The sequence below is a fragment of the Seriola lalandi genome, unplaced genomic scaffold (genome assembly GCF_002814215.2).
Source record: "Seriola lalandi dorsalis isolate HSWRI2012SDOR001 ecotype SW California unplaced genomic scaffold, Sedor1 jcf7180002053065, whole genome shotgun sequence".
Classification (NCBI taxonomy): Eukaryota; Metazoa; Chordata; class Actinopteri; order Carangiformes; family Carangidae; genus Seriola; species Seriola lalandi.
Window position 1 is genome coordinate 173,552 of NW_019523618.1, and position 17,902 is coordinate 191,453.

At 41.2% G+C, this 17,902-nt stretch overlaps 1 protein-coding gene across 1 annotated transcript; it reads left to right on the forward strand.

Moving 5' to 3' along the window:
- The first annotated feature begins 809 nt into the window (after positions 1 to 809).
- LOC111650939 (BICD family-like cargo adapter 1) lies at positions 810 to 16,777 on the forward strand. Its single transcript, XM_023400888.2, has 10 exons — positions 810 to 1,245; positions 3,071 to 3,286; positions 9,712 to 9,831; positions 10,432 to 10,578; positions 11,203 to 11,382; positions 12,789 to 12,953; positions 13,556 to 13,633; positions 13,948 to 14,060; positions 14,378 to 14,498; positions 15,760 to 16,777. Exons 1-10 carry the CDS (start codon positions 1,000 to 1,002, stop codon positions 16,030 to 16,032), a joined length of 1,659 nt encoding a protein of 552 aa, XP_023256656.1. The 5' UTR covers positions 810 to 999; the 3' UTR covers positions 16,033 to 16,777.
- The last annotated feature ends 1,125 nt before the right edge of the window (positions 16,778 to 17,902 follow it).

A 17,902-nucleotide genomic window follows, 5' to 3' on the forward strand; every position in this document is an offset into this window, starting at 1 on the left:
AAGCGAGCAGACACTCCCCCTCTTTGGCAGCAGTGATCATGCATGGTGGACTTGTTGAGCACTTGTTGGATGAAGTAACACAGTGACACCCTGCAAGGACTGTCATAACTGCAATTGCATGTACTAGATACTGGCTGGGGGTGAATAATTACACCAACATACATTTTCCATACGTTTTATAGGCACAATACTTGAAAACATACATTTAGGCCCATAGTATAAAACATATTCATTATATTGTCTGAGCGGGCTGAACTTCATTTTAATTGTATTTAAATGTAAAGGGCATTTTACTGTTAATACAATTACGGAGGTAAAAATACACACAGTGAGGAAAATCAATGGTATATTATAACAAGGCAAAACGTCAAGGAGGAACAAAGAAGTGATACTGTGCATTCATGGTACATGTCATTCTGCTCCACTGTGACATGACCACAACAACAGAGACCCCAAAGTAATCTAACAACACCTCAGTCCTACAATCAGTAGGTTTCTGCATTTTCTGAAACTTCAGTGAAGGTTTGATTCAGCTCTCCAGCACATTTCTAATCAATACTTTACGTGATGTTTATGAAGTAGACACACACTAACGAGGGGACTTCTGAAGTGAAGTAGCATTTATTGAATTGAATCCCATCATACAGGTGTTTGTGTCATTTTCCCTCTGTGACACACAGTGACTTTGAATCTTGAGTCAGGACAGGTGTCAGTGTGGTTGTTGTCAGTGGGGTGGTTACAGTTGCTCAGGTGACTGAAGCCAACGCCCCCTGGAGACAAGCAGTCATCTGCCGGTGTCAGAGGCAGCAGCAACAGCTTCACTTTCACCGTGCACGCAGACGCTCACTGAGACAACAGCAGCAGTCAGGTGTTATGGATGGACATCTTATTCACACGTGAGGCAACGTTTCAGCGTGATTTTGTATTTTCACCATAAAAAAAAAAAAAAAAAGAAAACCCAAAACAAAACACTGTGACTGAATCTGAATTAACTCTGTCATGGATCGACTGGACGAATGGAGCTTCAAGTCCCAGAAAATGGACGAGGAGGAGGATTTCTGCTTCGACTACGGAGCGGAGGAAATAACAGATTATCAAGACCCCAATGAACTTCTGGCTGCTTTGAAACAAAAGGAGGAAGAGGTTATTTTGGCAGCCCAGCTGGGAAACGCATTGCTCCTGGAAAACCGTCAGTTGAAAGAGCAGAGCGAAAAACTTCATGAACAGTACGCAGACAAGCTGGAGGTAAGACTACTTACTAAATAAATACATCTTAATGGCGGTGTTCAGAGAAAGATTGTTTCAAAGTTTTGCCGACTCGGTTTTAGCTGATGTCTGACATGGGCGGATTAAAATGAAATGAAGTTTCCTGATTTTTGTTAACTCCATTCTGTGGGCACAGGCTGACTAAATCCAGTATAGAAAATATACTCCACATCTATCTTGGACTTTTCTTAACGAATGTATCATGAATTATAATGACCATAGATAAGTTATATTTGTTGAGATATATGTGGTAAATATGCACCAGGAAGATTACACCTAGTTGGCAGTTTCTTTGTGGTTGTGTGTCCAAATGACAACTTTAAATATTCAACTTTGATGCAATATATGACTTTCAGTTTGAAAAGATAATGGAAAAACTACTATTTATGTTTTGAGAAACAACATGAGCATCATTCAGTAGGTTATACTTTTAAATGCTTTGTAAATCTTTTTTTTTATATATATAAGTTAGTGAGATATATTTAACATTCATAGCAAATACTGTAAATGTATCAAGGACTTTGCATTATCATTACCAAAGCAGCTGCCACTCACAAAGGCTACTACAGTGTAAACAGGCATAATGGTTTCTCTTTAGATTGTTATATCACTAAACTTTGCTGTGTCTGATCGGCCTCATGCCTTTGTACTCTCATTGTGCCCTCTGTCTTTTCCCTCTGAAAAAGATCAAACTCCAAACAGTATTTCGGATAACTCTCCCATGTTACGACACCAACTCCTAATGAGGCATGAGCCATTAACTTCTGCTTCGAACACAGGGAGATAAATGCAGTTACATGGTCAGCAGCGATATCCACAGATTTCCTGGCATCCCCCTCAACGCTCACACACTTTAAGCACCCTGAAATTACTTAGTGAGGATTCTCCACATTTAATAAATGTCTACAAAACAACGGATGAATCCAGCCCAACAGCAGCAAAGTCAAAGGCAGCAGCTGAAATCAAGCTGTCTATTAGACTACCTGTGTTTGTCTTTATCGTGAAGCTGATGTCTGCTGCACAACGTTACACACCTGAGTGGTTAGGACAGACTTGATAATGGGCTCACTGCAATTCTCAGGGTGAATGCTGATGTCTCCTTCAGAAGTTCAGTCTTAAATCTTATCAGGTGTGACTCTCACTTAAATCACATGAAGGACAAACAGACGAGGTGGAAATGTGACAAAAGTACTTTACAAAGTGACATGAAGATACAGTATGTCTGAAGCTGAGGTATGATTGAATATAAGGCTCAACAAGCATTTATTCTATCATCAATTCTTCTCCTGATTATTTTGTCAATTAATTGCATATATGCAAATTAGCTTTATTGTTTGATTGACGGTCCAAAACCCTTTTATCTATCTATCTATTATCTATTCCATCACATGAAACAGTTGAGAAGATAATTAATCAGTTATCAGTGTAGTTGTAGATTAAGTTTCTGTTGATTGACTAATCCACATTTCAGCTCTAATGGAATAAATAACAGGTTGGGTGTTTGTCTGTAGTAGGACAAATTGTTTTTTTTGCGACTCAATTCAGATTACAGCTGTCACAAGTTTCCTGTGATCACATTTCCCCTAGATGAGGCTCATTGTTGATTCTTTCCAAAACAATATGTTATTGTCACATCCGATTGCCAACAAGGATCATTTATTGGCACTGTAGTTTCAAACCAACACATTGTGTAAGCATTTTGAATGAACTGCATTTATAGTTTGACATGCTTGACTTTTGTTGTCCCTCAGTGATATTCCCACTGCCACCTATTAAGACATTGGTCTTTTCCACCTCTGTTTAGGAGCTGGAGCAGGGCAGGCATGAGCTGCGGCTGAAGCTGGAGGGCTGCCAGTCCCAGTGGGAGAGCCAGGTGGGGGACCTGGAGAGGGATGCGAGGGAGCTGAGCGCCCAGGTGGAGCGGCTCACCCGGGCGCTGGGCGAAGCCGAGAGGGACAAGAGTCGAGCCCAGCTGGAGCACAGCGAGCACACACAGCGACTCAGAGAGGAGCTGAATACAGTGAGTGCCACATACGGATAGTGGTTTTTATTTTAGTGGAAGTGGATGGTCGAGTGTGTGTGAATTTAATCTAATTCTGTCTGCATCACATGAAATGAGGTTGAATTATAGAGCTGGGTGCAAAGAAACTGTCTGACTGGGACAGGTAACTGAGCCTCGGGGAGTGGAAACAACCACCTGCTGCAGGCCTCCTGAGTCAAACCAGATAAGATGGGCTGTCACCCAATCCACACGCTGAAACTCAGTGTTCCATACAAACCACTCAGGTATCAGTCTGACTCAGTCTAATCTGTTCTAGAGCAAGGCCAGACTCTCAGACTGTTTATAGCCTCAGAGCGAAGCCATAGCAAAATGCTTACGGCACAGATACAAGTTTTCATCTGAGCAGGAGAGACAGAGGTGGAAGTTGTTGTTTATTCGGGAAAGCTATGAAGCAAAGTCTGAGCTGTCGGCCTGAGGCAAATGATCCGTGCCAGTGTGGAGCAGGATGGAAACGATATGTAAACAAGAGGGGGAGTTTTAGGTAATACCTCAACCTGATTTCAGATCTAGGACAGAGGGAGGAAACCTTCGAGAGGTTCTGGAAGATGCAGGTTTCACTTTGCTCACTTCCAGCTCATGTTTGTTAGTTTGGTGGAAGTATTTATAGCATGAAGATAGAGCTGGAACAAGCTTTAAAAAATGTTAATTGTGGCCCTTTTCAGTCACTCTTTGACCAAACGTGCAGAAAATGCTGATTTCAGCTGGATATCTCGGTTGGTTGAAGGTATTTAAAGAAACCACGTTGGGCTTTAGTGAATAATAAATGTGAGTAATAAGCGATATGAAATGTTGAGGATTTTCTGACATTTTATAGACCAAACCATTAATCGATTAATCTGGGAAAAAATGGGTCAATTAATCAATAGTGAAAATAATGATTAGCTACAGCCCTATAGAGCATTTCTTATCTATTTAACCAGATCCAGTTTATTTAGCAACATGAAATTAGCTTTTAGCTTAGACAGGCGTACTTGAACGAAGTAATGGACAAGAGCAGTGGCAACACATAGCCGACCTGTCTCATAATCAGCGCATATATGTTGAGGTGAAATACTTATGATCCTCAGTGTTTGATCCAAAGAAAACAATGTACACTGGGACCAAAATCAAACTGGTGACATGTTTTACAGTCTCTTATCAGCTAACGCGCGGGAGCTGATTACATCACACAGCTGGACAACCTTGAGTATTTTTCCAGCCTGAGAAAGTAGTGATTGTTTTAGAGTCGTGACGTGTTACTGTACACTCCACCGATCACTTAGCAGAGCAATTCCCTGCGTTGTGATCATCAAACCTGAGCTCGCTAAGTTAAAAATGAATCCAAACAACAGTGTGCACCCTCCCACAAGTCAAGGTCCACAGAATAAAGAGCTATGAAGAGCTCTTCCTCTGTTGCCAGGCTGTAGGATTTTCACTGAAGGAAACCGACTCCCTAGAAGTTCAGGAAAAAGTCAATTTAGATAAAAGGTGCTATCTCTGTTTGGGCTGTTCAAGGAGAGGAAGGAAGAAAAAATTTTTGATTTGGCTGTCCAGCATCAGACATGGGTAACTCTGGACTCTGTGTGGTTGTAAAAAAAAGTCAGAGAAGAGAGTGAATGTGTTAAAGAAAAGAAAGAGCGTGAAGAACCTCCATGTCTGATGTGTCCTTACCTGGTGTGGTGAGTTGTGTTTGTATTACTGCGAGTCTGTGAGCATGTTTGGGACATTGACTGAAGCATGACATTTTGTTCTGTATGTCCTCAACATGTCTCAGTATCGCTGCAACTGCTTAATAGTTTCATTATCAGGGAATCCGTTGATCATTTTCTCAACAAATAAATCGATCGTTTGCCTAAAAAAATGTCAGAAATAAAATAAAAGTAGTGAAAAATGCCTGTGACAAGTTCCCAGAGTCTTTAAGTGTCCGACCAACAGTCCAAAACCCTAAGAGATTTAGTTTTCTATCATCAAAGCCGAAAGAAAATCAGCAAATATTCACATTTAGGACCAGAGGACAATATTGGAACAAGTAAATTTTGGCTCTTTTTATTTACTCAAATGATGAGTTGCTGAATAATTTATTTTATTTATGACTAATCATTTCTGCTCCTGGCTTCAGTGGAGTTTTTGGAGCTGAGTTTTTGCAGATGTCCGCACATAATGATGAACTAGCAGGTTTCAAAGAGCTTGAAACTCTATATCCTAATTGTGAGAGTGTAACCGGAGCCTGACAGGAATCTGGAGCAGGACCACAGTATCTCAGGACAGAAACCTGACAGAGGGAGAGAATTCATTGTGTGAACTGGCAACAGCAAAGCAAAGCTCTGATGTGAGAGGAAATATTTGCTGCGACTCTCAGTCCCGGTGCTTTTGAGGAAGCGGCTGCGCTGACGCGATGTTGGCGTGTTCCAGGTCGTCACATGCTGACTGTTTAAAGAGTAGCTAAGGTCCAGGAGAGTGATGAACCATGTCAGGGTGTTTTTCTTCTGATCACATTGTAAATGTGATCATTCCTGTCGCTGAGAACACTTCAATCAATCATTAATGAGTTTTTCTTGTGTCTGATGCATCACTTTGTTAATTTGTTACTCGAGTCAGTTTGAGGAGTGTCTTTCCAGGCAATCTCGAAATTTTTAACACAGAAAACCATGAAATCAGAATGTACTTGACATTATTTACACTGATAGAAAGAAAAATGAGACTGACATGTTTTGCTGATTTAGTTTCACTCATGTGAAAGAAAATGTTTCACAAATTAACATTATCAGTGTATTAGAAGCAGATCTACTGAAGAAGAAATACCAGATTGGAAAGGGAGTATGATTAGAGGACGATAAGCTGGAAATTCTGATTAAACTGGGTTTGTTTACCGGGCAGAGTCATTTACTCAAGAAATGAATGATACATCCCTGAAGGTAAGATCAGGACATTGCTTTGGACCTGTGTCAAGTTACACTAAAAATAACCATTAGTCACTCACAGTTTTGGTTATCATGATTCATGTTTACAGAGGCTACAATAAGCTATAGTCAGTATTGAATCTAAATTATCACGGTTCTTCAACTAGAATGGCGCTTAGACAGGTTCACCAAGGCCAATGTCAGTCAACATAAACCAGACGTAAGAGAAATAAAATTCAAACTCATTGTAAAATAATGAGTGGGTTCTTCTCTGAACTTCTCTGACCCAGTTCAGATTCTTCTTGTGTAACCCTGCTGACACGAGTGAAAACATTATATATGTGGTTTGACTTTTCAAGATGAAAACAGTCGGGCAGGAGAGCAAACGCCTCACTTACCAGTTTGTTAGGGACACCTAGCTAAGTCTAATACAACAGTCCTGCAATAAATCGTCCTGCATTAAGGTTGTAATGTTCAGTTTTTACTGAAGCTGTTTTGATTCAACTTTAGAATCATTTTGTGGTGCTCTTAGATTGTATTGCTGTACATTAAAAGTTGTTTTCAATATTTTAGGAGCTGAGAAGATTGAAAGTCGAAGTATTGTGATTATCTTTTGTCTTTACAGTGATATTTCTTCAAGAAAAAATACCAAATATTGTTATTTTTGGTATTGGGTTCAGCTTCTCAACCCTCTGTGAGGGTTTGATGCTTTTCAAATGAAACATGATGGTAAACTGAATTTCTTTGGGTTTTGGTTTTCTTGACAAGAGAGTGAGAAATTGTGATAGAGTGTCGTTTCACTATTTACTATCATGCTTCAACCAAAAGCATAAAATATCAGATCACCAACTAACTGAACTAATCACTTAGTCGACTAACTGTTGAAGTGCTGCTATTTTTTGACATTTCATTGTTGAAATGATTCATTGATTCATTGAAAAAAGAAGCAGCAGATTAGTTAATAATGAAAATACTAATTAGTTGCAGCTCAAATATTTCATCCACATTTTTTTTAATCGATAACGGTAGACTGGGCATAAACAAAATATGTGGTCATTTGGTCATTTTTCTGTGTCAGGTCAACTTTTCGCCTCCTGCTTTTCACCCAGTGATACATGATCACCTTCCCCGCCCGCGGATCACAGTGTGTTATTGGACAACTGTGACAAATCCCTCACTGTGGATTTCCGTTATTGTAAAAGGAGACGCCCAAATTGAGGCGAGCCCCCGTGACCTCTGCTCTCTCTGGCAGCATCACCCAGCTCATAAACAAAAAAGGAAAAGACAATACACAATGCAGAGAGATATAAATCTTTCATTTGCTTGTTTTGATGTTGCCCCTCATTCCCCAACATCCCATCATCCCAGGGGAAAGCCATCTTTTCTGTGTGCTCCCTAAGGGGCCCGGCTATAGCTGGGGTAGTCAGCTGTTAGATACCCCAGTGTTTGGACTGGTGAAGGCCTGAGGCTCGGGGGCCATGTGAGGGGATGTCATCTTTGTGTTTCTACCAAATGGAGCGTCCTCCTTCCACTTGTGTTTTGGTCATTCTCAGTGGGTCGCTGCCTCTATTGTGGAGGAGACCCGTGTTGACGAGACGAGGCAGCGGTAATGACGACCCGTGGACGCAAACATTCATGTTTAAGGGTCGCCCTTCTCCTCCTCCTAGTGTGTCTACATGCTTTGTTTTGTTTTTGTCCATCAGTGCATGCTTTACTCTCAGACACACACACACACACACACACACACACACACACACCACACACACACACACACACACACACACTTCCCACTAATTTTAGCCCTCACTTCCTCTGTGCACTCATATAAACACGTCCACATAAGCTGCCCCCCCCCCCCCCCCCCCCCAACTTTACCCTCCTGATGTCCAAGTTTACCCTCCGCCACATTGTTGTCTAATGTGGCATGATGATGTCACAGGCAAAACCAAGATGCCCTCTGCTCCATCTGCCGCAGAGACCCATTCTTTCATCTTGTATTATGTGGCAGTGATGGGACCTGACAGGGGCCCGCCGAACTGCTGAGTAAGGGGAACTGAGGGTCTGAGACCAGGACGGGGGAGGAAAGGGGTTGGTGGGAGGGCGATGGGTTGTTGACTGTGGCTTCAGAACTTGCACAGCGGCGCTCCAGAGATCCCTTCGTTTTTGTGTTTTGAAATCATTGTGTGCTTCAGAGAGAAGCCCCAGCAAAACAGATGAGTAACTGATTTATCAGCAATATGAGCGCAGTTCGTCAGTGCCTGGCTAATGTTTTCCTGTTCTTTTGATGGATCAGTGATCACAGGAAGCATGTTGCTTTTTGTTCAGTTACAGCGGTGGTTCTCTGTCTTTTTAACTAATGACCTGTTAAAGGTGGCCTGTGGAGTTTTCTTTCTCTAAACTTATGTTGACATTCAGCCTTTCTCACAGCACATTGTGTGTGTGGCCAAACAAACATGATGAATACATTTCCTTCCTCATGAAACAATTGAAAAAGCTTTCTTGTTTTCAGTCTAAATATTACGTTCTTTATATCCAGGTTTTCTAGTGGTTAAGCTTCTTGGCCTGTTGCTGCTGTCAACTGTTCAATCAGTGAAACCATCGTCAGAACTGTAAATGGCTCAAAACAGGGACACCACATGTAAAAACAATGCTCCATATCCCTATTAGTCAAAAACTCCACAATGTACCTTTTAAAATTAGCCAATATCGTCTTAATCTGTTGACATGAGTTCTGTGCAGCTCAACAAAGATGATATTTTTCCTTCTCGCGGTCTGAAGAGGTTGAAAATAGCCAGTCTTTTACAAGAATAAAAGCAAAACATATTTTTGTCTTTCATACCCCTTTAATCTCCTTATGGTGCCCACCCAGATTTTATCTTTGTACCCCACTGGGATCTATCTTGGGAACCACTGGGTTACAGAAACACTTGCAGTTCCTTTGAAGGCAGTAAAGAAAACCATTTCTCATTTTCCATTTGCTGCTGGGCCCACAGCAAAAGCAATACAAAACACGTATTTAATTCCAGGCACCTAATCCCCACCTTTCAGGCAGGTATCATATTATGTTTCTTCTCATTTGAGTCTAGATTACAGGACTTTATCTCAGAGAGACCTCCTGCTATATATTTGGTTATTTTTAGATCCAAGATTGTGGGCTGACTTTTCTTAAAGCTCATGCCTCAGGCAAGCTTTGTTCTGGAGTTTCAAGTTGACACAACATGATTTCACTTTTCTTTGGTCATGGTCAGATTTCTGGCTGAGTGAAATTTTTTTTCTGTGTTTAAATCTGTCTGTAAACCCCTCCTCGTGTCAAATAGTGGACCTGCAAATTCAAAAGCTACATGTCTATTTTCTGTCGCTCCATTTGTGAATCTTGTGTCTGTGTTTTCCCTCTGATGGTGTGTGTGTGTGTGTGTATGTGTGTGTGTGTGTGTGTGTGTGTGTGTGTGTGTGTGTGTGTGTGTGTGTGTGTGTGTGTGTGTGTGTGTGTGTGTGCGCGTGTAGGCGATGGAGGTGGAGAGGGCCATGTCCAGCGAGTTGCAGGTTCTAAAACAGGAGCTTCAACAGAAAGGAAGCCTCAACAGGCCGCAGGATGAGGAGCTGATCAGTGCCATGAGGGAGCAGGTGACTACCATGCAAAAACATTTCACATGTCCCACTGAATGCTGAAACCAAACCAACGCTAATTCAAAATGTAACCGCTATGATGGAAATTACTCTGTGACTCTGTTCCGCAGTGGCTGACTCTGACTCTGTGACACTAAACTTGACAGAATTTCCTTTGAGAATCATTGATAATCCTTTCAATTACAGATCAAAAGAGATGGTATCCATCATTGATTTTAACTGCTCAGGCTTTTCCAGTGGTGGAGAACTGTCCTTCAAGCAGCAATAAAGCCTGCCAATGGGAGGATTCTGACAAGGATTTATGCAACCAAACTTTAATACAAAAAGGACATTTCTCTATTATATGACAGATAGTTCCTAATAGTTTTCTTTTTTTTCCCTAGGGAAAATAAAGTCAGATAAAATATTTTCAGCGCCTCTCCAAACACTCCCAGATAGAAGCATTGATGGATTGAATGGTTGTGATGCAAGGGAACGGTGGGAGTTAGGGAGTTAGTGCGAGTTTTCCTTTCAGAGAAGAGTGAACGTTTTTCCTTTTTTTTTTTTTTTTTGTTCTTGTTGTAATATTTAATATCTGCGTTTTGTGTGTTTTTCCAGGTGTTGCGTCTCACCCAGAAGGAACAGGTGCTGGAGCAGCGTTTGGAGAGTGTGTGTCAAGAAAACGCTGAGCTGAGGGCGAGTTTGGATTCTTTACAGACACGTCTAGCTCTGCACGACCAGCAAAATCAGCAGCACAGCCAGCAGGTACATATACAAATTCATTACATACTGAAGTAACACTTGCAAGCCAACGCAGACACACCCGGAGGTTCATACTTTCTTTAAAGTAAATACACACTGATTAGTGTTCATTGTAGCAGCAGGAAACAAGTTCAGTGCGATTGGTGTATGAATGATAGAGCCTCAATAACAAAGGGATTTTCTGCTCCCTGCCTGGCGGCCTGGGTTTCGGCGGGATTGTGGAAAGCATTGCTAAACAATCACCTCATCCCCGTCATTGTAACTTTCACTTGCAATTCTGGATTCCACTGTTGTTCATTTAGTTTCATGTTGAGCTGGAGGCTGGAATCTGGCACGTCAGGATTTCTCTCGCATTAGCAGAGTTTTTGCACGAGTGTCTCATGACAGCTTTTTACAAAGCATACGTGGCCCAGTGTAAAATCACTTTGGTGTGGTAACAACCATCTCCCTCTGTCAGGTATCCATATGGTCTATAAGAATTCTTAATTGCTGTCATTAGTTGTACTTGTAATTAGACGTGAGCCTGAGGTTCACAAGCACAACCAACTCACGTTTTTTGCCCGGGGGGGTTTTGTATATGTTTATATGTGTGTTCATCCATGTGTGTGTTCATGCTTGTGTTTTCAGCTATCCGAGGCCTGGCAGGAGGTGGAGGTGGCACAGAGTCGCTCACAGCAGCTGCAGGCCCAGGTGGAGGAACTTCAGGAGGTGTCCCTGCAGGAAGCCAGGAGCTATGGAGACGCCTCCCTGCTGTCCGAGCTGGAGAGCAGCCTGGAGACGGCAGGGCTGGGAGTCGGCAAAGAAGAGGTACTGAAGCAGCAGCACTTGATTTTCCAGAAAATGCACAATATTATAATATATCAAAATTATGATTTTATCCTTACAGATACTCTTAGCAGTAGGTGAGCTTGAGAAAAAGTTTCAAATTCTCCAAAACGAAAGGAGGACATTTCAGATTATCTGAACAATACAAAAAACACAACCTGGCTTTACTACGAGGCAGAGAGGCTATAAACTCAAACATGTGCTGTAACTGACAGAAGACCACAGATAGTTCACTGTGGGACCGGCTGCACTAACCTTTCCTCCATATTGTGGTTGGCAAATGTTACTTTTGGGCTTACTCTATTGTAGTCCTGCCCACAATGATTCACATCTGTTTTGAGGGGAAATTGTGTTCCTGTGATGACTGGAAACAAGAACTTTAAGATCTGTACAGTATATATGTATATATAATATACAGTAGGTGTCCTGAAAGACATGTACAGTGAAATCACACAATAATGGCACCAAGGCAACAACATCTACAAGTTGAATTTTAGGAAACATGTGAACGTTGTCGTAGTGACAAGTACAGTAACTTTCTCTGCAGAGAGGAATGAGCTGACAGAACATTTTGTGCAAGTTCTCTATGACAGTGTGACTTGTTTGTTTGATGCACGAACACACTCTGCGAGAAGAAGGTGTGAAAGAACCCTGGTTTTCAAAGTGGAGACACCACCAAGAAATATCAGAGGGGGCTTGTAGCAGAAAGACAAAAGTTTGAGTGATGCCTGCGAGAGAGCAGGAAAACTGACTGACAGTGAAGCCAGGTCTCACTCCGGGTGTCTGCTGTTATTGTTTTGTTCCAGCAGGAAAATGTGATATATAACTGCGCTTGTGAGTCATTCGCCACATTTCCTGTTTGTCATGGCCACATTGTTTGAGTTGAGTTTCCTCGTTTCACAGCTTTCAGCACATCTACACACGTGTATGTGTGTGTGTAACCTTATCATAAAATATGATTATCTGATCTACCAAAATGAACCTGTGCGGATCACCGCATAATCAGTATAATCATGTGATGCATTTGACTCAAGGAAGGTAAATAAAATAATGAGATAATGCTTGCACCTCCCAGTGTGTAAATACTTGATGTCACTCAAGATGTGGTATGTGAAGAGAATGAATTGCATGCTGAAGGGAAAACAGGAAAAGTAACACCTTTGTTTTGATCCAGTTTGTTTGTCAGGAATTTCTTATTTTTCATTAAAACATCCGAAACATTAGCTCTCTTCATGTAGGCCAGCTATACAGTGTCAGCCTCCGAGCTACACCAATTGTGTTGTGGAAGTAACTCAAAACCTCAGTTAATAGTTAAGTTCAAAATGTATAGCGTTTTTGAAAATCAGAATTAACATAAATGAACACGCCTCACCTCTGATTCTACTTAGATAATGCAAGAAATGGGCTCCATCCTTCAGTTACTGCTCCCACTGACCCAGGAACTGAACAGCTCAGGGAGGTCAGAGGTCCTGGATCAACAGGAGGACCTGCAGGCCATGCTGCACCGGCTGAAGGGGGTCGCCCAAACCCTGGCACAGGGATCCAGCCCTCAGGTGAGCGAGAGCCACACAAAAGCAACAAGTGGGGCAGGAGAGGAAATTCAAAGAAAAGGCCGACCTTGGTTGTAATCATAGAGGATGGGAATATGACACATACAGTATATAGGACATATATGAATCATATATCATTTCAATATACAGATGTACAGAGTATTTATGCAAAACTACCAGCTCTAGGATTTAAAGATCCAGAAAGCAGCCTACCCACATATTCATTCATTAATGTATTCACAGTTGGCCTGTTTGCCCTCCAGTGGCTGTTAATGGCACTATAGTGTCGTCATCCTGAACCACGCTGAGGAACTGTGGCCTTGTTTATCTAAAAGATGCCAGATGAATTGTTGCAATTGATACCTTACATGCTCTGCTAAACCTCTATTTGCCGTGAGCGAGCGTGTACAATTGTCCAGCTGTGTCTCGTGGCGTTTGTAGACCTTTCAGACCAGTAACATGCGTTTACCGCTGTAACTAAATATTTGTGCCCAGCCTCTTCCTCCCTCGGAGCACCATGCATATAGGGCAACAGCACAGAAACTACTTTTGGTGTAAAAATGCTCGGCCGACACCTGATCTCTTTGTTAATGTCTCCGTCCCAGGAGCTGAATCGGGCTTTTGTCGACAGGACGGGTGATCAGTGTGGGAACACGAGCGCAGCAGAGGAGCTGAGAGATCAGGTAACCCAGTGTTGAACAAACACGCCTGTCAGGGAGGGGCAGCACCTGTGGCAACCTATTATTTGAGGATTTGGCTGTGCCAGTACTGACCCTGTTACAGTCGCTGTATCCATCTTAGTGTCATATACAGATTGAGTGACCTTTGAGAGCGTTTTTACAGGGTTACAGGCAGATTGTTTTTTGTCACAAATTTTAACACCTGAATTAGTTTAGTTAACTTCACAAATTCAAATTTGTCTTAAGTTTTCAATTTATCACATCACATTTTTATTATTTTCATAATAAACTGCAACATAACTCATGTCGCTTTGCAGAACATCCGGCTGCAGCTGGAAAACACTGAGCTGAGACAGAAGCTGCAGAGCGTACAGGAACAAGCTGAAGTCGTCCAGCAGGCCATCAAAGAGCGAGATGAAGCCATAGCCAAGTGAGAAGCTCATTATTTCTCAATATTCTCAACTGCAATTTGTAATATCAAATATACTCAGATTCCACTTTAACAACCGTTATTAATGACTCTAATCTTGAATAAATCAAATCATTTTTGGTTGAATACTTAAAAAATTTACTTTTGCATGAATTCATTTACCAGGTTTCTAAACAAAAAGACAGAAGTAATTTATAGTTCCCGTGGAAAGCTACTCCTGCAGCCATAATAATGAGTTTTTACCTGTGGTGAGGGTGAATATCACAAGAGTGAAATTTTCTAGTATATGACTGTGATGTGTCTTCTTTTCTTGGCAGGAAAAACCTGATGGAGGTCGAATTGGTGAGAAGTAAAAATGATATGATGTCTCTGAACAACCAGTTATTAGAAGCCATCCAACGTAAACTGGAACTGTCACAGGAGCTGGAGGCCTGGCAGGTGAGGTCCCTATTTACCCATAATGTTTTTTGCCCATCACATCCAGTCGACTGTATCCTACAGCTCCCTCGCTCATCTCTCATGCTGTCGCTTTGTCACACTGTCTTACTGTCTTCAAACTTTTTGCACAATTCCTGCTTCATGAAATCTTACACATTTAAGTTCTAAAACACCCCAGATTAAAAATCACTTTGAGGCATGTTGACTGCAGTTTCAGTGATAGATGAAAGACAGGAGATGAATGTGTCTCAGTCTGTCCTCAGTGGGAGGTCAGGGACAGACGCAGCCATATCCCTCTCAGCCGTGTCAGTCTGGAAGGATATAAACGGCAGGTGTCTCTGTCCATGAGTCCTTCTGCTGCTGACTCACGATGCCAAGCTGAGCCATCTGCTGGAGGGTCTGATCTCTTGTGGTTTGATGACAATACTGCAGATAATATTTAGACCAAAACACTGATTAGTTTTCTGGAGAAATCATGTTTGTTAGCTGAAAGCAGTAGTATGCTGTTCCCTCCTGAACAGCTAAACTCATTCAGCTGGAAGAAGCACACATGCAGACATAAGTCAGGAAATAAAAACTGTTAAATATGCAGAAATGTGCAGCATGCCAGATCAGCTACACTGAGCTGAATAGTTCATAGGAACAGAGAAACTAATTAAGTGTCAATTATGACGACATTGCAGTTAGGCATCAGTACACATTATCATACCACAATGAGATTCTCAGAACATTGCTCTTTCTTCACACGCAACCTGAGGCAAAGTGGTGTTTCACAATTTTCTTAAGTGGGCAAAAAAATCAGCAGGGAGCAAATGTAAGAATGGCTTATGTTTACTACATAGCTTCATGTTAAACAAAGTAATCCATGACTTTTTGTTTTTACTTTATGTGTCACTGCTCAGGAGTCACGAGCTGAAGTGCTTCACAGCCATTTGGTAGCGATATTAGATCCACTCGCTCAGACCCACAAATCAAATCCTTGTTCCTTGGCCCATGTTGGCTGAATTTTCTGTTAGCTGGCTGACAAAAATACAATCAGGATCTGAAGCGAAACCTTCTTGACAGTTAAAGGATAAAGCTGGTGATAACTTTAACTTTCCAACTTCTGCTGCCTCTCTGTGGCACTCAGCCCTTCGCTTGTCGCTTCCGACTGAAGAATAAAAACTTTTAAAACACAAGTATATGTTTGCAGTTTAAAAAGGTTAAAAAGGCTCACTAACACACTCCTGCTCATTTCCTCTTCCTCTCCACCTTTCCTCAGGATGATATCCAGATCATCATCAACCAGCAGCTCAGGTCCCAGCAGCAGTCGGAGCAGCCTCAGAAGAAGCCCACCTCCAACGGCATGTCATTCTTCCGCAGGCCCAGCAGGACGACCTCCACCTGGACACGCCAGCCCTCCTCTTCCTCCTCCTCCTCTTCCTCCTCCTCCTCCTCCTCCTCAACCTGGAGTTCGGACAAAAATCAGGACAAAACCCAATCCCCCTGGAGGGATTGGTTAAGACGTGGCAAAGGGGTGCAGTATGGCAAATAATGTTTCAACTATAGGACCTCCTGAGAGAGGAAAGGACAGAGGGAAGTCACAAGTAAACCTCCCTGTACATCATGTATGGTGCAAAAAGGCCATAAAAACACTTTTAATACAGTGACGAACAAAAGAGCCACAGTGGACAAAGACTTGTCAAGCAGACACTTACTGAAACACATTTCACTGAGAGGCTGTGCCTTCCTGAAAACTAAACTGTGACAATCGGAGCACTAACATGTTCACAGAATTACATTTGAAGGTTTGCTTGAGACTGTAAATATTGTGCCTTATTTTATAATATTGCGAATGTCTGACTGTCTGAGACTTTATATGGTATACATACTACTGTAGGTGTAGATGGGTAGAGAGCATTTCTTTGGATTATTTAACTTCACAAAGTAAAGTGAGGAAATAAACAGTTCATTTGTAACTTTGTCTTATCATACCAAGTTGGACCTGAGAAGTTAGAAGTAAAAAAATTGTTGATTGTATGTCTTCATGTACACTGAGAAAGCTATTATTTTTCTATAATTTAATTTTTTTGGTTTCTGATTAAAAAGCAAACAAACAAATATTTTCTCTGAATGAAAACTTGGTGTGGCAGACACACGTACTGTATCTGTATATTCTGTGACTCAGTATTCAATGTTGAAGCTGCTTAGTTCAAACGGTGTTGTTTCCTAAGCTGTCCTACTGACCACATCTGGAATGATTGCCAGATGTCTTCATAAAACAACAAATAATCCTTTCAGGTTTTTGTGTCTCTGAGTGTTTGTGTTCAGAATATTACTATGATAAACTGACAGCAGGCGAATCAGGCAGCTGCTCGATCAGCAACAAGAGGCATCTAAAGATGTTCTATTAAAAAATCGACTCGATTCGGAGCAACTTATTTACACGAGGTGAACTTGTCCTAGAAAAGTGGTAGTTTATCAGTCTCCTGTTTCTTTTCTACGGGGGAAAATCTGTAGAATAGAGAATTGAAAAATGTCTTCATTTCCCAGAGTTAAAACTCATTTTCTCCTGTACAATATAACAATGCAGCACTGACCCCAGGATGACCATACATGAGATTGTTTAACAGACAACTGATAAACTGAAAACAAGTCATTATATTGTACAACATATGTAGTAACTTAAAAAACAGATTTTGACAAAGTGATTGAAAATGAATTGCAGAAATCTCATTTACACCTAGATTAGAGTTTTTACTGCGCTGTAGCATAAAATGGCCACAACATTGAAATGTTAAACATCATTATGCAATGATTACTTCACCAGGTGCTGAAAATTCTGACCTGCAAAAGAAATAGGCTTGAAATGGATTTGAATCCTTTTGACAGGATGAATTTCACATGGACCAATCTCCTCGCTGTGTTTTACATAGTTACAGTCGTATCATTGGGTGTGTCTGTTAGATTTCTGCTTTAATTTATTTCTTGTTTAATTGTGATTTTAGATTTTATTTGTGGGAAATGGAGATATTCTCTGAATCCTGAGTTCTCCTTTCAGTGATGATAGCAGAGAAACCGTGCATAATTATGTAGAAAATAAGTTTGGTTGCATTATGGAAAAGGATTGCATGACTGAGAGCCAAGCAAGAGATCGTTTTCGAGAACATCATACTTAATTTTTCAAATAATTTTGTTTATTTAAAGCATTAGACAAAATAATTAAAGGGGACAAGTGTTATAAACCTTTTTGTCCAATTACAAAAGACAGTTCTAGTAACAAATATATTTATGCTGAACAACATTATACTGAAATTTGTTTCTAATATTGTTCTTCTTCATGTTTATTAATGGGGTAGAAACACCTCTCAGTATAATGTTGTTCATCAACACTGCAAAGTTGCCTACAACCTCAACAATAAACA

Bases quoted from the DNA above. Each gene is read 5' to 3' on its own strand.
- LOC111650939 (XM_023400888.2), top strand. From the start codon at position 1,000: ATGGATCGACTGGACGAATGGAGCTTCAAGTCCCAGAAAATGGACGAG. The intron at 11,383-12,788 runs GTACTGAAGCAG...GATTCTACTTAG, and splicing joins TGGGAGTCGGCAAAGAAGAG to ATAATGCAAGAAATGGGCTC. The intron at 12,954-13,555 runs GTGAGCGAGAGC...TCTCCGTCCCAG, and splicing joins CACAGGGATCCAGCCCTCAG to GAGCTGAATCGGGCTTTTGT.